At 35.6% G+C, this 19,645-nt stretch overlaps 1 protein-coding gene across 1 annotated transcript in view; it reads left to right on the top strand.

Moving 5' to 3' along the window:
• CDKAL1 (CDK5 regulatory subunit associated protein 1-like 1) overlaps positions 1 to 19,645 on the top strand; it is a 712,360-nt gene that overhangs the window by 306,126 nt on the left and 386,589 nt on the right. The window contains exon 8 of the mRNA XM_012638567.1: positions 103 to 206. Coding sequence (XP_012494021.1) covers positions 103 to 206 — 104 coding nt within the window. The remainder of the gene's footprint in view (positions 1 to 102; positions 207 to 19,645) is intronic.

Raw genomic sequence — 19,645 nt, 5'->3', positions numbered from 1 at the left:
AAAATAGTACTTTATGTTTGGGGGTTCCCCCATGTTAAGTATACACTATCTTTAAAAATTTGAGTCTTACTTTTTGCTTACTTTTTGCTATCATTTGGACAGGTGTCTCAACGCTTGTACCTACTGCAAAACTAAACATGCCAGAGGAAATTTGGCCAGTTATCCAATTGATGAACTAGTAGATAGAGCTAAACAATCTTTTCAAGGTAAGAGTTTCTAGAATTATATGCAAAATTAGTCTTCTTAATAAGTTGCATTAATCTTCGCAGTAACACTTCAATTTGGATACCTACCTAGCTTTCTGAACAGTTTACAAATATTTCAGCTTAACTAGTAGAAGATAGTAGCAGATTTAGTCACTCAGGTATGTTTGTATTAATTACTCTTCTTTTACTGTTCTTCCATTTTCTTATCTCTCGAAAATGAGTGACATATTTCAAACTTTATTGTCTATCTCTAGACTTCCTGGAAAAGACAAAACATTAACAAATGAAATGCAATCCATGAGCCTCTGATACCTGTTAAGATTTTTGTGAACTGAGTGAAGTTTTCAGATTTCTCTTATCTTTCTTTGGCATTTTGGGACCATTTAGAAAATAGAGCTAATTAGGGTTTCCAGGAGTCTTTGATGGAGAAGAAGGTAGGTTTTCCTATCAGCCAATAAAGGAGGCTGCCCTCCTTATTTACAGGAATGCTGGACCAGTAAAGAGTGGTTCTAGGGGAGAGTCCTAAGGAAAATAATGCTTTGTGTGGAGTGGCTAGTACTTCTGAGTCATCGCTTGCTGAAAAATGTGATTATCTAGGTGTCTGTCAGCATATAGTAAGACTTATCTTTAACCTGAGTCACAGTTGTGTTGACATATAACTGCTGAAACCATAAACTACTTCTTTTGCGTTTGTTTATAATATGTGTAGGTAACAGTGGTATGCTTTAACTCCCAACATGAGATAATCCATTGTTTCTTAATCTTGTGGGTTAATAGTTACTGGCAGTGTACTTTTCCTTTTAGCAAATAACCTGGAGTGCTACTTTTAGTACTTCAAACCCGGAATGTCAGAAAGTATGAGTTCTAAACTCATTTCTTTATTTAATCTATATAAAGCTTTTAGCAACATGAATTTGGAATGTTCCTTTTAACAGAGAGAAATATACCCTTGGTTGATTTATTGACACCTCCCAACAATTTTTTCTCTACTTTATATTCTCAGCTCAGTCCCCTCCTCTGTTCATATTCAGCTAGCATTGAAAGAGAAATGAAGGAAACTCATTGACTCTTGCCAGTGTTCTATTTTTAGAGCCAAGTTATTGTCTAATGTGAGGAAAAACCTGGGTGGTTATCTTTTCTGCAACATGACTATTAACTTATAAGAATTTTTTAAAAGGGACAAAAATTTGCACAGAAACCTAATCTGTTTGAGAATGATATCTTTGCTTGCATTCTTAATTGGTGTTTTTCCATGTATCAGATAATGAGGATATTAAACATACATGATCTATCTGCCAAACATCACAAATTAGAAGGCATGGAAATTAGTACTTTTTCAACATTATTCTAAGTGCAACTATGTATAATTTTTTAAAATCCTCTATTTCATTTTACGTGAAAATTAATTTGAAAGATACAGAACTGTAAAATCACCATGTAGGAAGTGAAAGTATTCTCTTCACTCCCGCATATCTATCCTCACTTGTAACTTACGCTAACATTTTGGTCTGATTATTCATGACTTTGTATGGACACATTTATGTGCTATATGTGGCCTGAGGAAAAAAGACAGAAACATAATTTTTACAAACTGATCATAGAATTTTTCTGAAAATATTCACCTTAGCTCTCTGATTTATCTTTAGAAATGCCCTCTGAGCAACGGAGGTACAGTGTGTTGCTTCTGTAGGACTTCAGTTAGGTAACACTGTCATATCCTAGTGGGTTGGGCCAGTTCTGTCGAGTGGTTCAAAGAACATATTAGAGGTTAGTAGTGATTTAGTTGCGATTTGTAGAGAAAGTATTAGAAGATTATTCTTATCATCAGCGGTAAGATATGTATCTTTTTATTCCCAGCCATAAGATTTTTCAGTTGTCTTGTTATCTGTGTATTAGAGTTGAAACTGAATTCTGGTTTTTGGAACCAATGTTCAGGAATATTTTAAGTCCTCAATTATTTGGTGTTCTTTGCTATAGGCAGAGTTTGGATTTGAAACACCGCTCTGTTGTTTACCGGCCACATGATCTGAACGAGGTGTCTGACCTCTCTAAGCTATGGTTTTCTCATCACCGTAACATTTAGCCTTGTTTGTTGTAAGAATTTGAGGTAAACGTATGTGAAGGAATCAGCTGTGTCAATATTATAAAGACAACGTATTACTTAAAGGAATTTAAAGTGAATCCAGGAAAAGAAGTCTAATTTTGAGTGAGAATATTGGAACATCCATAACAGACAGTGACTAGAATCAAATGACAATTTTTCTTCTGATTCTGAAATGTTCTGTGAAAAATTTCTGTGTGGATAGAAATTATTTAGTGTGATGGTTATCTTTCATTTTCTAAAATTGAGAAATACAAATGCATGCTGAGAATAGCCTTATAATTCCTTTTCACCAAAGGAAATATCAATCTATAAGGCCACATTTTAAAGACATTGAGTTAATAGCATTATCTTTTTTCTGCAAAAAGACATTGAGATTTTAATGGTCTTACAGAAATCCCAAGTTTGAGCTTTAAAATTTTGAAGAATAATTATAAAGGTAAATATAATAGAAGAAATAATCCATTTTCTTATTTCTGTGACTTTTATATATTTAGTTCTTTAATAATTCAGGTGTTAGGAATATTTTTAGGGCCAGAAACCCTTACATTCTACATTCTTCCACGATTAGATTGTTCTACAATGAATAACAAACACAGTTGTGTGAAAAGTTACCCTAAGATAAAAAATCTAAATATGCTGCCGGTAAATTTTAGTACTATGCTCAAAGCCTCTCTGTCAATGGAAGTTAAATTTCCCATCCGTAAAATGGCATTTCCTTTCTTTCCTTCTCTTAATTTTTTAATGGCTCCTGTGTGTCAGAAATACACATTGATTTTCAAAACTTTAGGCCAGTTGTAGAGTGGGATTAGAACCCAGCTTGCCTGTCATATGATAGATCTTATTGATAGTATATACAATAAGATCACAATTTTATTCTGAATAGCATATTTATGAGACATTTTATAAACATTTATTTCTTGTTAGTCTAATGAATGAAGAGACTAAGGGCTAACTCAAAGGCAAGGAAACATTCAGAAGAGGTTCTGAAATAATCATGAAATCATTCTGAATATAAAATGGCTTCCCAAAATACTAAAAATGTGCTGAATGTACATTCAACTGCCAAAAAAATGAGAAAGAGGGATCATTAACTTCTGAATGGATAGCACTAAAGTAAAAATTATTTATATTTTTTACAATAGAAACTTTAGTTTCTCTTGTACATAAAATATATTTATTTAATTGGTTTCCTAGTTTTTTTTTTTTCCCTCTCTCTGTCACTTAACCTAGTCCTCTTGACATTTTCATTGACTATTTTTACCTTCTCAGTGTAAAATGTTTTTGGTTTTTGTGGAGAGTTCTGCATATGAGTTTAAGATTTACCAGGCAACCTCTGGGTGTCATCTCATTGTTCTCACAGATTGTTGAGGAACCTTCCTCTTCACTGCTCACCTCTGCCGACATTCAGATTTTAAAAATTCCTAGAATTAACAGTGTTTGGAGGCTGGGGTTGCTGGGCATGACAAGGTTGCATTTTAGATGTCTAGAAAAACATGTCAAGCGGTGACCAGGACTTTGTTGGGGCCAGAATGAATTTACAAGCTAGTGTTTTCTAGGATATTTGTATTGATTTTTCTCTAGCAGCTAATCAATCAGTTTCAGTTGTGTAAGTGATGGAGCAAACCTTTTTAAGTGTGCTGGGTGAGTGGTGTGGAAACAACACCTTTCACTGCTGTCCCTGGAATCAAAATGTGGAGATGATGGATGAGCTGTTTTTATAGCTTTCGTGTGCTTTTCTAGATCTCATTTGTGTGTTGCTCCTTTTTTTCTCTTTCATAAATCTGAAGAGCCCCTGCAAGATAAGTGACATAAACTGGTTATGGAAAGGTAAAATAAAGATGAAATATTCAGAACAGGAAGAAAATTTCTTGATGCCTAGTGATTTCAATATTAATGTTGGAATTTAAAAAGATAAATTCTGCTATATTTTAAGACTTGCAGAGATACTTTCTATTGTATGTAAGATTAACTATGAAATACAACTGGAAAACATTGCTTCCTGCCTTTGTAGAAGTAGGATATGAGCAATGTTTGATTTTCTGTTGTATAAGCTTCACATTGTTCAGTTATATGGTTTATATCAAGCCCCATTTGACTTTAGAGATGATTAGTATATATTGATTTTGATCCAGGATCAAAAAGTGGCCAATAATTGCATTCTATTAATTTATATGGCAGTTAAATTTAATGTATGTTTAATTCCTTTGTCTTTTCATTTGTGCTGTATTTAAATAAATTGAGAAATCCATGTTTTCTATAGGATTAATGATGTTAATTTATATGTCTATACATTGTCAGCTTCCAAAAAGGATTTTGGGCAGCTTACACTAAATGATTATATGTAATAGACCATGGAAATAAAAGCTGTATAAAATGCTGTACTATGTTTTGAAAGAGAGAAGGTAATTTTACCAACTGATGAATCTTGCCTCTTCAGAAGCATAGGGAAATAGGGTTCTTTATATAATACGAGTATATAAAAGGAAGTAAATAGTTTACCATGAGAAATCTACATGTTTCTAGGCTCTATACATTGAGAAGAAGTATTTTCATATATCATTTCCAAAGAGACATTGAGTAATGTAATGAAAATGCTTTTGACTAGTAATTTATAGAAATTAAAGATATGTTCTCTACAGGGTTTTTTCTCTATTGACTCTTACAAAACCCAAAAAATATAATATTAAAATGTAAGTTTACAGAACATCTTTATGAGAATTAAATAAATGTAATGTATATAATACACATAACTTGATAGGGGGCACAATGCCCAGATAGCTATTTATCAGATATGCCGTTTAAATAAGCTAAGAGCAATCACTTTGATTTCAGGGAAGTTAAGGCTGTCCACGGCAAAAGCAGTATAGTTTACGTGACCTTTGCCTGTCCAGATTTCTGAGTTTCTATCAATGGTGTTCAAACTTTTCTTAACAACAAAAGGAACCCTTTCTTCAAATGAAATTTGAAACAGTAAAGACAAAACTGCTGTGGTTGAAATAGAAGTGGGGCCCCATTTAATGAAGCCTTTCCTAGTAACTTAGGATCTAGCCAGAATCTGCTTTTTTAGGTTAGTGTTTCTTTGGTGTATTCCTTACCACCGTAAACTAGGGATGGTAGATGTTTCCTTAAATGGCCAGATAGTAAATATTTCAGGCTTCATGGGCCGTAAGGTCTCTGTTGCAATATTCAATTCTGCTCTTGTAGCATGTAGGTAGCCACAGATAATATGCATGAATGGGTGTGGCTGCATTCCAATAAAACTGTATTTATAATAGGAGTTAATGGTGAGGGGGTTCCATGGTCAACTTTGGGGAAAGCTAACTTAAATTTAAAAAGATTCTATATGGCAGAACTTTCTGTTGTCCCCACTATGCTAACACATTGTAAATCCCCAAGAGAAGCATATAATCTTTAGGAACTAATGTTGATCTAGAAGAGATCAGTGTTCTCAAATCTGGCTATTTATTTGAGTCATTTCGCAATCTTACAAAACCAAAAACAAATTTATATCTGTGTCCCATCCCTGATAATTGCATCACAATTTCTGTGGATGGAGCCCTTGCGTTTTCTAAAACACAGATGATTCTATTGTATAGCCAGTTGAGAAGTAGGACTGAGAACCACTAGTCTAGACAATTTTTTGATTGAAGCTATAAAATGAGCTGACCCTGTCAACTCTGTAGTGAGAGGGAGTCTCAGGAGGAACCCTAGTTGATTATAAAGCATGGCTAAGTTAGGGAAGGTGGAGGGGCCACACTGTGTTGTCAATTTGCTGATACCGCCCTACATAGGTAATGGATGGTTTCAAAATCCAGGTGCTTATTTAAGTTAAAAGGCTCGGTGTTTTTTGTTATCTTCCAAGGCATCACAAAAGAGTCAGCTGACATTTAGGGAGTGCTTACTGTGCTATGTGTAGGAATTAAAAAGATGAAAACCACATGGTCCTTGTTTTTAAGGACTCCTGCTCCTCCTAGTTTAGAAGGAACGAGAATAGCAAGTTGGACGAATGAAAATTCAACTGTACAGAACCAGTAACCAAGTGTTGGGGTAACAAAAATCATTGAGACTTTTAATTTAAATAAGTATCTTTGGATTTTGAAACCATCCCTTACCCATCTAGGGCGCTGTCAGCAAATCGACAACGCTATTTTGCCCCGCCACATTCCCTAACTCAGCCCATTCTTTACAAATCAACCAGGGTTCCTCCTTGGAATCCCTCTGGCTACAGAGTTCTTGTTAGCCACTGCCACTCTTACGCTTAGTATTCAAGATAAAATTTATTCGCATTCTGAATCCCAAGGCTTATGTGATGCTTGAAGTCCATGAAAGAAAGAAACCAAACATTGGCTCTGTAACTGAAGTAACTGTTGGAACTATGCAGTTGTTATTTTTCCATTCATTCAACAAATATTTGTTGAGCATTTATTAGAAGCAGTTCCTGTTTCTGCTAATAGGCACATGCTTCAGAAAAGCTGTGATAACAATGCATTATTACAATCAGTCTTTGATTACTTCTGCCAATGAGGCGGGGAGGACAGCAGGCAAGGTTTGCTGATAATTGAGCAGTTTATCCTTGCTGTGGGAAACAAGGACATGATCCCAAGCCTCTTTTACAGATGACGTTTGTTCATAATTCTGAATTTTCATAGTTCAGAGTGTATGTAACCCAAAGTACAGAAAATCTGGAGCCTCTAGAAATATCTTTTTATATGTACCCTTATGAAAATCATAGTGTAATCACTCCTCACTGCTGTTGGTGTTATTTTTTATTCTATGTGTTCTACAAAACAACTTATAAATGAACAGTTAAGTATAAAAGATATATAAAATGATGAGACCCTGGGGAAACAGAAGAGAATAGAAAATTCAAGACTTGGTGGGAAATTGGGACATAGGAAAGTCCACCGTAATCTCATGTGTTTTCTAAAATCAAGCTGCAGTTTTGACTCTGAACTTCTGGAAAGCTTGTTGTCTTTAAGGGGGAAAAAAAATACCAGCTTGGCATTAGATTGGAAAAGAGTTTTCACACAGGAGCTCATATAGGGCATACTGAGGGCAGTAGTAGATCTCACCAGCGTCCCTTCAGCACTCACATCCTGTGTTTCTGAAAGTTGTCTATTTTGGCATTCCTTGTTAGAATCTGAAGACATGCCTTGGAAGGCATCGTGCTCTGAAGAGACTTCTTGGGAGGCTAAGGCAATACAGAGTATTCACGACTCACTGATAACTCGGCCCACTTCCATAGCCGTTGGGTGCCATAAAGGAACCCTGATATAGAGGCACACTGAAGGTCTGTGGTCCCCAATCTCCGGGCCACGGACCAGTACCGTCCGTGGCCTGTTTGGGAACCGGGCCGCACAGCAGAGGTGATCGGCGGGCGAGTGAGCGAAGATTCATCTGTATTGCAGCTGCTCCCCATCTCTTGCATCACCGCCTGAGCTCTGCCTCCTGCCAGATCAGTGGCAGCATTAGGTTCTCACAGGAGTGTGACCCTACTGTACACTGCGCATGCGAGGGACCTAGGTTGCGCGCTCCTTACGAGAATCTACTGCCTGATGATCTGAGGTGGTGATGCTAGCGCTGGGGAGTGGCTGCAAATGTAATAAATGTAAAGCACTTTAATCATCCTGAAACCACCACCCCCCACTTCTGGTCCATAGAAAAATTGTCTTCCTTGAAACTGGACCCTGGTGCCAAAAAGGTTGGGGGACCAGTGCCATAGGTCATTTTGGGAGGTTATATATCTAGATGCAGGAAGAAAGATTAGAATTCATATTTGTATTTTTTCATCCTTTACCTTTTTCTTTTGGGTGTGTTTCATATTGTATATAACATGTTAGTACAGTAGTGTGTGAATATAATTAATGTACATTTCTGGGAATACATTTTAAAATTTTTAACTGATTCAGGGAAGTGGTATTCAAAAATGTGGAGACTACTGATTTAAAGGAACAAATGGCTGCTGCAGCATTTTCCATTATAAATATAATTCTTTCAGCCGGGCATTTGGTTTGAATAGGACAGCAGAATTGTGTGTTCTCTATCAAGATCCTAAAGTGCCCATGTTCTGTTTTGATGGAGTGAAAATCCATCTGCCTTTGAGATCAAAGAAGCCAATAATGAAGTTTATGCCCTTTGGAGGAAAACTGATGTACTTAATGAAGACTCTTGCCTTCATCTTCAGACAGCCACGTATCCCTGCTCAGAGGTAGAGAGAAACGCTGCTTTGCTTTCCCATTTGTTTCCCCATTCCTTCCATGTGTATTTTAGCACACCAGAAGACTGAACCGAGAGGGAATTACTGTCAGGCCTATGTGGTAGTGTGTATATGGGTTTAGTAGGAACTCAATGAATATTGAAAGAGTGTCGTCTTATGTAGAATTGATTATGCCTGATGACATTCCATATATGACTTGGGACCTATAATGAAAATACAGTATGGAAAAGCCATATTTCTAAAGTGGCCAAGGCATATTGCTTAGTTGTAGCTGCTCTTCCAGCACAGTTGAATACTGTGTCTTAAAACGTGGGGCTGATATGTAGTGGTGGTAGCTTTCTGAAATTTGCAACAGAGAAAATAACTCACTTTGGGAAATCATTTCCTGATAATTAACAGTTGTCTAACATTTTACTAAAAGGGTGAAGGCTGTGTCCACTTAGGTCCACATTTATAGTTATAAATAAATATATATTTGCTTAGATATTTTTCTTTTACTAAACGGAATTTTGTGAACAATTTTTGGTGACAAGAGATAAAAGTTAACCAAGTGTTTGCTTTTACTGTCTGAACTGAGGCCGATCAGTCTCTGGAATGATGTTGGTGAACTTTAAAGGCTGCAAGTTGGTTTTGGAAAGTTGTTTAATGGAATTTTAATAGCCCTGGAAAGATGTGAAAGTGATACTGCTACCTGGTGGTTTGTAAACCTGACCTTTGTGAGATGTTTTCTGGGCAAAAGTACTACTTTGCGATGCCAGCAGCTTTTATTGATTCTGCAGACTCTGCACTTTTCTTACACTGGCTGTCAATTCATTCCAGTTGAAAAATTATTAAATTTCTTCTCCTGCTTGTGTGGATATTAAATTGCAGTAAACATACTTGCACAATGTCAGGTACGGCGAGCACAATTTTCTGCGTGGAAAAAAAATGTTTGTTAGTGGGACCTTGGCTGTTCTGCAGAGGTTATAAATTTCTGCATTTCTTTTTATTTGTTGCTCTCAGTTCTGTTTTTTATTTCTCTTGGTGAATTCCAACACATTTCTTGTTATTTGTAATGTAAGAAAGAAAAGTTTGATTTAGATTGCTGACTTTTTAAAATGCACCCTTTAGTTCATCATTTCTGGAAGGTCAACAAGAGTGAAAGCCCAGGAGTAGGAGGATTTAACTAGTGACAATATAATTGGGTACGAATGAGAAAGATTTGATGAAAGAGTGAATCGAATGAAAAAAGAATAAATGATTAGATCATCATACACGCCACATAGATCTTTTTGATTTGTTGAATTTTAGTTAAGGAAGGTGAATGATGGTGAGATAGTAATCATTTTATAGAAGTAGATTTGAAACTTTACGTCTCTGCCAATATCCCCTGAACCTTTGGGATATCTGGCAAAATTCCTAATTCAGTAGCCTTCAGTAGACCATGGAATTTGCATTTTGCAAATGAATCATTCCAAATGTTTGGGATGCAGATGATACAAAGACCACTTCTAGAAACTTTTGTCTAGAGAACTTTCTTGATTCAATATACTGAGACATGTGATCAAAGTGTTAAAGGGAAGTGGGGAAGAAATGTACCATTTATGTGAGGTAATGAAAATCTGAGCCAGTTTCCCCATGTGATAGATGTGGGGGCCAGCTCCATTCCTCCCACTCCAGACCTTTCATCAGGTTCTTTTGGGGAGTTTAAAAATATAGATTCCCAGGCTCCACCTCAAAAGATTCTGATTCTCAGCTAGGCTTACACGCCTGGAAATGTCTATTTTAAAAGCTCCACCACTCTGGAAATTGCTAACCTAGATCTTTTTCGGATTTTAGCTCTTTTTAGTCTGTATTGATTTTTTCCTCTTTAAATATCACTTTTTTGGTACAGTTTGAGTTGAGCCTTTCAAGGAAGAATATCGCACTGTTAGAAGAACACAGGGAACTTTAAGTCCCTTAAACATGTTTTATAAAACAAATATGCCTGTATTATGCAAATAATTCTTCACTCTTTATCAACATGAGTGAAGTAATTAGTTCATTTGTCTTTATAGGTATAGCAATAATATAATTTGTATAGTTTTGGAAGATATCTTTATTTCCTTGGGATAGGGTATGCCTTTGTGTATTTTTCTTTATTTCAGAAGAATGAATATAAGAAATGTTAAATCTTATTGTAATAGAAATCTATATTTCTACTAGCTTAGAAATACTTAATTTTAATACATTTACATGATGTAGTATTATACAATTGTGTATAATAATGTTTACAGACTTTAAAATAACCTGGAAAATGTTGTTTCATAATGTTGATTAAAAATTATGCTGTAAATTCATATGTACTATATGTTTGACTATTTTTAAAATGAGGTAAGCAAAAAGAATGAAGAACAGAAAAAAGGAGTAATTAAACCAAAATGTTATCTTTTGTTGGAGGGACAAAACAATTTTTTCTACTTTTAATATTTTCAAAATTTTTTATAAGTACATATTACTTTAGTTGGACTATATAAACAAAATAAATTTTAAGGCATTGCATATTAAATTATCAGTTTTTCAGTATAGAAAATTAAATCACATATAGTATAAATGAGTAACTTTTTATTACTTGACTAGGATATGGAGACAGAAATATGACCCCTGAAACATTTGATAAACTGAAACTCATTTGAACATAACTTTGAAATTGGTGGATTCTCTCTGATCATGAGATAGCCTGATACTTTGATAATTTACAAATAATAGACTGGATGTGGTGACTCATGCTAGTAATCCCAGCACTTTGGGAGGCCAAGGCAGGAGGATCTCTTGATGTCAGGAGTTCAAGATCAGTCTGGGCAACGTAGCAAGACCTCGTCTCTACAGAAAGATAAAAAAAATTATCCAGGCATGGTGGCATGCACCTGTAATGCTAGCTACTTGGGAGACTGAGGCCCAAGAATCGCTTGAGCCTAGAAGTTTGAGGTTGCAATGAGCTATGATCAGGCCACTGCACTCTAGCCTACATGACAGAGTGAGACCCTTTCTCCAAATAAAATAAAATAAGAAACTGCACTGTGAAGACTTGCTTCAGGAGAAATCTGGAAGCCACCTGGCTTTCCTTTTCTATTTCTTTTTTTTTTTTTTGAGACAGAGTCTCACTCTGTTGCCCGGGCTAGAGTGCCGTGGCGTCAGCCTAGCTGACAGCAACCTCAAACTCCTGGGCTCAAGCTATCCTCCTGCCTCAGCCTCCCGAGTAGCTAGGACTACAGGCATGCGCCACCATGCCCTGCTAATTTTTTCTATATATTTTTAGTTGTCCAATTAATTTCTTTCTAATTTTAGTAGAGACGGGGTCTCGCTCTTGCTCAGGCTGGTTTCGAACTCCTGAGCTCAAACAATCCTCCCGCCTTGGCCTCCTAGAGAGCTAGGATTACAGGCGTGAGCCACCGCGCCCGGCCATCCTTTTCTATTTCTTGACTGTAGGAAACTCTATAGTCTTAATTATGAATCTATGAATAAGTGAAAAGAATTGCAGAATAGGAGAGCAGCTTTGCAATTACCTTTAGCCTTTCATTTCCAGGTGAGGAACACGAAACCTAAAGAGTTGACTCCCCCAAGCACCTATCAATCACCCATGCCAGTTCTGTCACCACTATACTGTGGCTTCTTCAACTCTAATAGTAATAGCATTAATAACATCTTTTCGGAAAAACAATTCAAATATTACAGGAGAAAAAAAGATGTGAGTAGGAGAGGGTTACAGAAGGAAAATTGTGAGCTAGAAGATGAAATAGTGGCTCCTTAGAAGAGGAGGAACTTGAGTAGGGCTAAGAGAGGTGTTCTGCATGTGGAGGAGAATAAAGTTCAGCCCCCTTCAAAGGCCATGTGATCTGGCTGCACTCTCTATTCCAAACTCATCCTGTCACGCTGTCTCTAACCTGTTAGTGTCCAACTGTTCTTCCTCAGTTCCTTGGACATAACACTTGTGTGCTTTCGTTTTCTTTAAAAGTTTTTCCCTATGGTCTTTGCTTGGCTATCTTTTGCATATTCAGGTGTCAACTAAATATCACCCTCTCATAAGGCCCTTCTTTGCCCCACCTTTTGAAGGGAGCATTTTCCCTCTCATTCTTTATTATATCATTCTGTTTATTTCCTCCAAAGCACTTATACAAATTTATACTTTGTATCCATTTGTTTACTCATTTATTTAGTGTTTGTTCTGAGAAGTTAGAGGTTAGTGAGAATGCTTTTTTATTCGTCATTAGATTCTTAGAGCTTGGCATAGCACAGGGCATATAGTAGGCCCCAAATAAGTACTTGCTGAATGAATGCATGAATAAAAATAATTTATAAGTTAATAGAATCCTATAGAATTTAGATCTGTTTAAAAACTTTTTTTTAGGAGTAAAGCATAGTTATATAATGGTTGCCTACATCTTCATCTTATTAGGAGAAACACACAGTATTTGCTTTTTTAAAATACACTCCTCATTGAGGGTGAAGCGACAGGCCTTAGTGGTAGGGGTAAGAGTAATAGCCATGTTCGTGAGTCAGGCCTGATACAGGATTTGCATGTGTGCGTGTGTACCTGATATGTAGACTGATCAGAGCCCAGAAATATGGTGGAACCCCAAATCCAAACCCAGAAGTGTAGTCCAGAAAGTCATTAAGACAAAGAGATTTGATTCAGAGATCAAAGCCAGAGTACGAAACCAGGAAAGTGAAGAATAATTAAACCCAAGCGCATGGAGATTAAATGGGGGAAAGTCCCAGCTGGTTTATTAGAGTGGGCCATATTGTTTGCCACTTGGAGAGTGTTGGACTTGACGTGGGGTTTAAAGGCCATGTGTACAATGGGCAAAAGCCCACTTTTGACATGAAAATTATTTGAAATATTTAAGCTTAGTCAATTTTATACTATGCATAATTATTTGCAGATTTCATAAATATATTGTCAAAGAATCTAAGATTTAACAAATCTGGAGAATCTACAATTTCTGTTTTCTTCTCTCTGTATAAAAAATGGATAAACTCATCTCAGTTCCCCTCTTCAACCATTGTCTCTGATCATTCTGCACCACATAATCTGTTCTTCAGTCACCAGAATTTTTTCTTCATGTATCACTGACAGTGATTACCAGGTTTAGATAAAGTGATTTGTTTAAATGTTTATGTCTTCTACTTTACTTCCTTTGTAATTAGGAGGGCTTGGGTCTTATTTATCTTGATATCACAATTAACATTCAATAAATGCTTTTTGAATGAATGCATGCTTGCCCCTATGATTCTCAGAACCGTAGAATGGAAACTTCACCTTTTGTTTTACTAACTGAAAGTAATGAGCATTCCCAGAATGAGCTTTGGAAATGTCTGGCTGTGGATCCTGGAGTTTGAAGGAATAGCCAGGTAGTACTCTTGATTGGTAATGAGAAAAAGATGGATTGTGACTATTAATATACACCCATACTATATTATATAAGCAAATAATGGCAAACTAGGTAGTATTTGAAGCAAAGTAAATCTTTTGCGTAGGAAATGTTGAAGACAAATGGAACTATTATAAAAGAAAATGTTTCCTTTGAAAAATTAGATTGCTACATATTATATACAAGTGAATTCGTTTCTGTTTTTACATCTATATTTGTTCACTCTGGTTATGTCTGTTCTTCTTTAGACTTGAACTAACTTACACGCAATGGCCTGACCTTCATTTACAGTTGTACTGACTTTGAGATGTAATTCACTATGTAATTAGTTTTAGTAGAAGGAGGGGGCTGGGATTGGAGAAACTTGGCACTATGTTAAGTAGAGAGTAAATCGAATCAAGTTTTAAAATAATTTCTCTAATGGAATACTCAGCATTTGAATGTTTCCAGCGATAACATATCTGAAACTAAATTTTCAAATAGTAAATACTTTTTGTAAAATCTTAAATATTGTAATCACATGAAAAATATCCCTTTCCCCATGAATTTTGAAAATTTTTATTTTTTTTACTCAGCTCATCTAACATTTTGCATTTTATTGTGTTTCTTGATTTAAAATGTTGGCATTTAAAATAGATTACTTTGAGTAAATATTAGAGAATGAGATTTTTTTTCTAGCACATTAGCCAAGGTTAGTGTGTACATTAATCTTAATTGTTATTACTATTATTTGTTTATTTAACAAACATTTGTCAAGTACCTATTAAGTGAAGTTTGTGATAGTAAAATGCTGTTAACATTTTACATTTTCTGTAATGAATGCTGAAACATTAGAAGAAGATATTTATAATTTCTAAATATGACTGATAGCAAGTTATGAAACATGTTTTTTTCTTCACTGAAATATAAGACTGCTAATAAAGAAGGTGCTACTTAATGATGGCTGGCTTTTTCAGAATAAATAAAGGGGAAACTAAATGGAAATATGGACCAATGTATTTTAGGTAAAATGTTATTTCTCAATTTGGATAGCAGCTAATTCTTGACATCTTATAATATAGGCAGCCACCATATTGCTAATTATTCTTAAACATGGACTCCAGGAATCAGTTACCATCCTTAAATAAATACAAATTTATTTTATATGCTGCTTAGTATTTATTATAGCCTAGCAGTAATGCGCGTAAAATAACACATCACTAATTCCTTATTTTCATCCTTTTTTATTTATGATAATGATTGGTTTTAATGAATACAGATGTGATTTTAAATATAATTCAGGCATTATGCTGTTTTATGTGTCCTTATATAAATACAGTTTTCTAATAAGTGGGTATCAAATAATTTTCTTTGCACTTTTACATCTAGCTTTTCATTTCATTCTCATATTCACCTAGTAAATTACAACTGCTGGTGCTTGTTATCCCTATTTTACTGAAGCACAAGGAGGTTATATTTCAAGTCCAAGGAAGAGTATTAAAATAGAGATTTCCTGATGGATGGGCCACTGCATTTTGCACTATAGCAAGCTGCTCCTCAGGGAAAATGTTGTACTCAAATACTTGGTATTGCAAATGTATTGGTTGCTATAGTGCAATTTAGTTTATTATGATAACTGGGGTCATTTCATCACTTGGGATCATTTTGAGAGAAGCCCTTAGTGGAATTGCAATCATAATATCTTGAATGGCAGCCCTGACACATTTCCCAGGTCCTCAGTTTCGTTGTCCGTAGCTGTTTCAAAAGATTAGGTACCTGTTAAAAACAACAGAATACTGAAAATCAGATCCAAGCAATAATTTTAGGCCCTAGGAACCTTAATATATTATGAGGAAAATGTTTTAACATATGTATTCATAAACAAGACCTACATTTAAATGCATTCACTAAAAAGTTCATTGAGGTACATTTAAAACTGAATGCTGAAATTGTAAAAATACTCATCCTTGTCAAGTTTGGAGATTGAAAATATTTAAAATAAAAGAAAGTGCTATATTTCATATTTTAGAAATGTACATAAAAAGGATATAGTGTTGATGTTAATGATGCAGAAAGATTAGTTCTGCTACATATACCTATTAATTTGAGGCTTGGAATCCATGCAGATACTCAGTCTCCAATGTACCCAATCAGAATAGCTTGATTGCCTAAAATCTATGTTCTCCTCATGGCACAGACTTGCATTAAATGAACTGTGAATTTTAATTTGAAATGTATTTGCAAACCAATTCCTATAAAAATGGATTTATAGCTGGAAACCAGGTACTTTAGAAATGCTGAGTAAATTTTGTTCATCTCCGGTTGCCATTTGTGCCTGTTTTTAATTTTAGGCAATTTTATTTGTGACCTGCTCTTGTTTTGCTTTACTTTTTCAGAATCATTGCTCCAAAGAAAGAAAAAATAAACCCACTTTTGTTCCTAGTTTATTTGCAAACCAGGTCAGCCGCCCTTGATTAGCTCTCAGTTGGAGGATAATTTGAACCTTGACAGATTGAACCCAAACAGCAGGGTTTCTCTCGTCTGGCCAACAGATAGAAAAAATAAAATAAAAGCTAATTCCAGTTCACAAGCTGTACAACAAGACTGAATAAATGTGCAACTGTTAATGAATAGCTATTTCAAATATTTACAAAAGACCCAAGAAAAAAGAAAAGATTAGCATCTTAGGCAGCTGTTCTAAGGGAAACCTATTAAAAATAAACATGATAAATGATGCTCAAGAGCTAATATATCTGTCAAATATCAAAAACACTCAGAAAAAACTGCTTCAGAAAAAAAGCTGTTAAGACCCTTTTGGGCACAGGAGCTACCTTGCTTTGTGTTTTACAGGAGAAATTTGTTCTCATTCTTTTAAAATTAATCCTTTTTAGCTCCTTAAATAGATTTGCACAGTTATTATTTTATAGATTGTGAGGCCATGGGTCGGTGGATAGAATCATTTGAGTTGTATCCATTGTGATTAAATTGGTTAGAAATTTTAAAATGCACCCATATATCATTTAGATGAAAACATACTGTTAATTGTTATTTTATGGGATTGTAGGTTATATAATGGTTTGACTATGACAGTAACATCACTTTAGCATGATCGCAATTTTGCTAAGAAATGCTACATAAAAACGGAAATTATTACTGAGGGCTTGGTTCCCAATGCAGATTACAGGTACAGTTATTATACTATATTGTGTAAATGTGCTTGACAGTGTTTCTACAAACTCATTCCAGTCTCTTTGTGTAAAATATCCTTTTCTCACTAAGCTAAAATTAAAGCAAACCATAGTTGACGAGTATTAGTGAATTATAGTGGAACCTTGACATTCAAGACTAACCATTCTTGTTTTTAACTCTCTCTCCATACCTTGAAAGTCTGTGGAGAGAAGCAATTTGAATTTTCTGAGGCTTTAATTTGTGTTTGAATAGCTTGTACTCTGAGGTTCAAATGGAGGATCCAGTCATTTATTTGATGAGTGAGCTTAGCCAGCAGCCCAGCATTTATATCTTACTGTAATAGAGAGTAAGTCTCTTACAGTTTTTTTAGTTGTAAATTAATAATCTTTGTTTCTGTGTGGAAATGTCACCTAGAGGAAAGCCAATTATTAGTGGTATAACCTTTGTGAATTTAGAGATTTGTAGATAATAAGGATCCTACTGTATTAATATTTGAAAATTTGTCAAATAATTTAGTTATTTTGATTTGCAGTCGTTTCTAACTTATAAAAGTGTGATTCTTCACCAGCGTGTGTCATTTTGTGAAAGTTCAAAAAACGTATTTGTGTTTGGGGTATATCCTATTCAGGGAGGGATGATTTCTTGGGTGCAGATATAAAGCAGTTTAGTCATGATCTCAGGTGAAAGACAGTAAGATTAGATATATTGTATTATTAGGGCCACTATGTGTTTTCAGGCCAATTTCAGAACCGGTGCAGGATTGTGGCCATCCTCAGCCCCTTCTAGACAGGGTAAGTATTATTGCAGAGACCATGGTGAAGGCTGACAGGGAGTCATGGGACTTTGTGGTCTGGCCCTACCTAGCCTATTTCTCTGACCTGACGTTCCATTCCTCTCTAGGGGCTCACTTGTTTTGGCAGTATCTTTATTGATCCAGTTCTCCTGTCCTCAACCCAAATTGCCATGATCAAAAGCTTCATAATTATCTGTCACCTCGAATAGCCTTTAATTACCATTAATTCACTTTTGCTCATTAATGTAAAGGTTAGAAAATGGGAGGGAAATGAATAAGGTGCATAATCTATAGATCATATATCCATACATCTATATGGATGTATAGAGGGGCCATGAATAAGCAGTAAGGAGGTAAGATGAAAGCTAGGCAAATTTATCCTTTCTTATGAGCCACATGTTGCTTCCATATAATAAACAATGCTATTCTTATATTGATGTTTAATTAGTTCAGATGCACACATGGGTGTATACTACATGAGGGGAATTACCTTATGATACATATAAGAAGGGAAGGAAGTATCAGCACTGTTGATATTTTTAATGATGACTTTCCTATTTCTGCTGTGTTGAGAGGGTACTAAAATATCACCCCCATTCTAAAAGTAGTCTTGGTGAAATCTGAAAGGTCTGCTCCTTTTTTATTTGATCTGGACTCCATTGATAACACTCAATTTTCGTGCTGCTCTGAGGTTATATTAGACCCTTAAACTTAGACTCTCTTTGTACTTCATCATTGTAATTTACACACTGGGTTGGTACATTCTCTTCAAGACAGTTTGTCTTGTGCCTCCAGCTGCTCCCCAATAGCCATTGTGCTGAATAAGCACTTATTTCAGTATGTCCTTGATACAATTAATGCAGGCATCTGCAGAAGCGGCCGTGGCAGCAGCAGCTGCAGTGCCTTATGGAAGCCAACTTCTGCTTAGCATTGTGATAAAAGAAATAGTTTTGAGCTGGAAGCTAATGTTGGCTTATTTTTAGCATAAAAAGAGTTGCACCTGCCAGGGCTAGCGGAGGACCGAGGTTTGTTGATTACACGTTCTTGTTAGTGCCATTGTTATTGGTAAAATGGGCATGATGTCATCCTTATCAAACTGAATTGGCACCCTGTAGAGTGACAAATAATTTACCCTCTGTGGTTTTATCAGCATGGGCCGTGTGTTAGAAGTGACTAGAGTGCTGAGTTTTCACAGTTGAATGCTATGGAACTGCAGAGGTGTATGAAAATGAAAGGGATTGATACTTGTAATCAGTGCACATAGTAATGGCCAAGGTGTAATGAAACATAAGTGCACATTTAGGGTAATTATGCTGCTACCAGGTGGGGCCCTGGGGCTTTGCATGTATAGAAGCTGCTTGAGGTGGCGGATGTGCAGCGAGGAATACTGCAGCACCATCTGGTAGATTCTCATTTTCTCATTAATTCTTCTGTCCCCTAAGTCTGGGCTGCATTGACTTTGAACAGCACTTCATCTGTTCGGTATCTCATCTCATTTTAGTTGGGAGTTGCTCTCAACAGTGGTATTCATATGATGTAATTCACAGTCTTGGCTATGTGAAATATATTAAAACAGGTCATCTAGTTGGCTTTCTGTTTGAGTAAAGCCAACTATCCTTAGTAACATTCACATGACCATTTAATTCTAAACGATTTTCCACTTTTATAGTTATATTTTATGGGATTGTAGGTTATATAATGGTTTGACTATGACAGTAACATCACTTTAGCATGATTGCAATTTTGCTAAGAAATGCTACATAAAAA

This window comes from Propithecus coquereli, unplaced genomic scaffold (assembly GCF_000956105.1).
Source record: "Propithecus coquereli isolate 6110/MARCELLA unplaced genomic scaffold, Pcoq_1.0 Scaffold131, whole genome shotgun sequence".
Lineage (NCBI taxonomy): Eukaryota > Metazoa > Chordata > Mammalia > Primates > Indriidae > Propithecus > Propithecus coquereli.
This window is presented reverse-complemented; position numbering and strand designations above follow the sequence as displayed.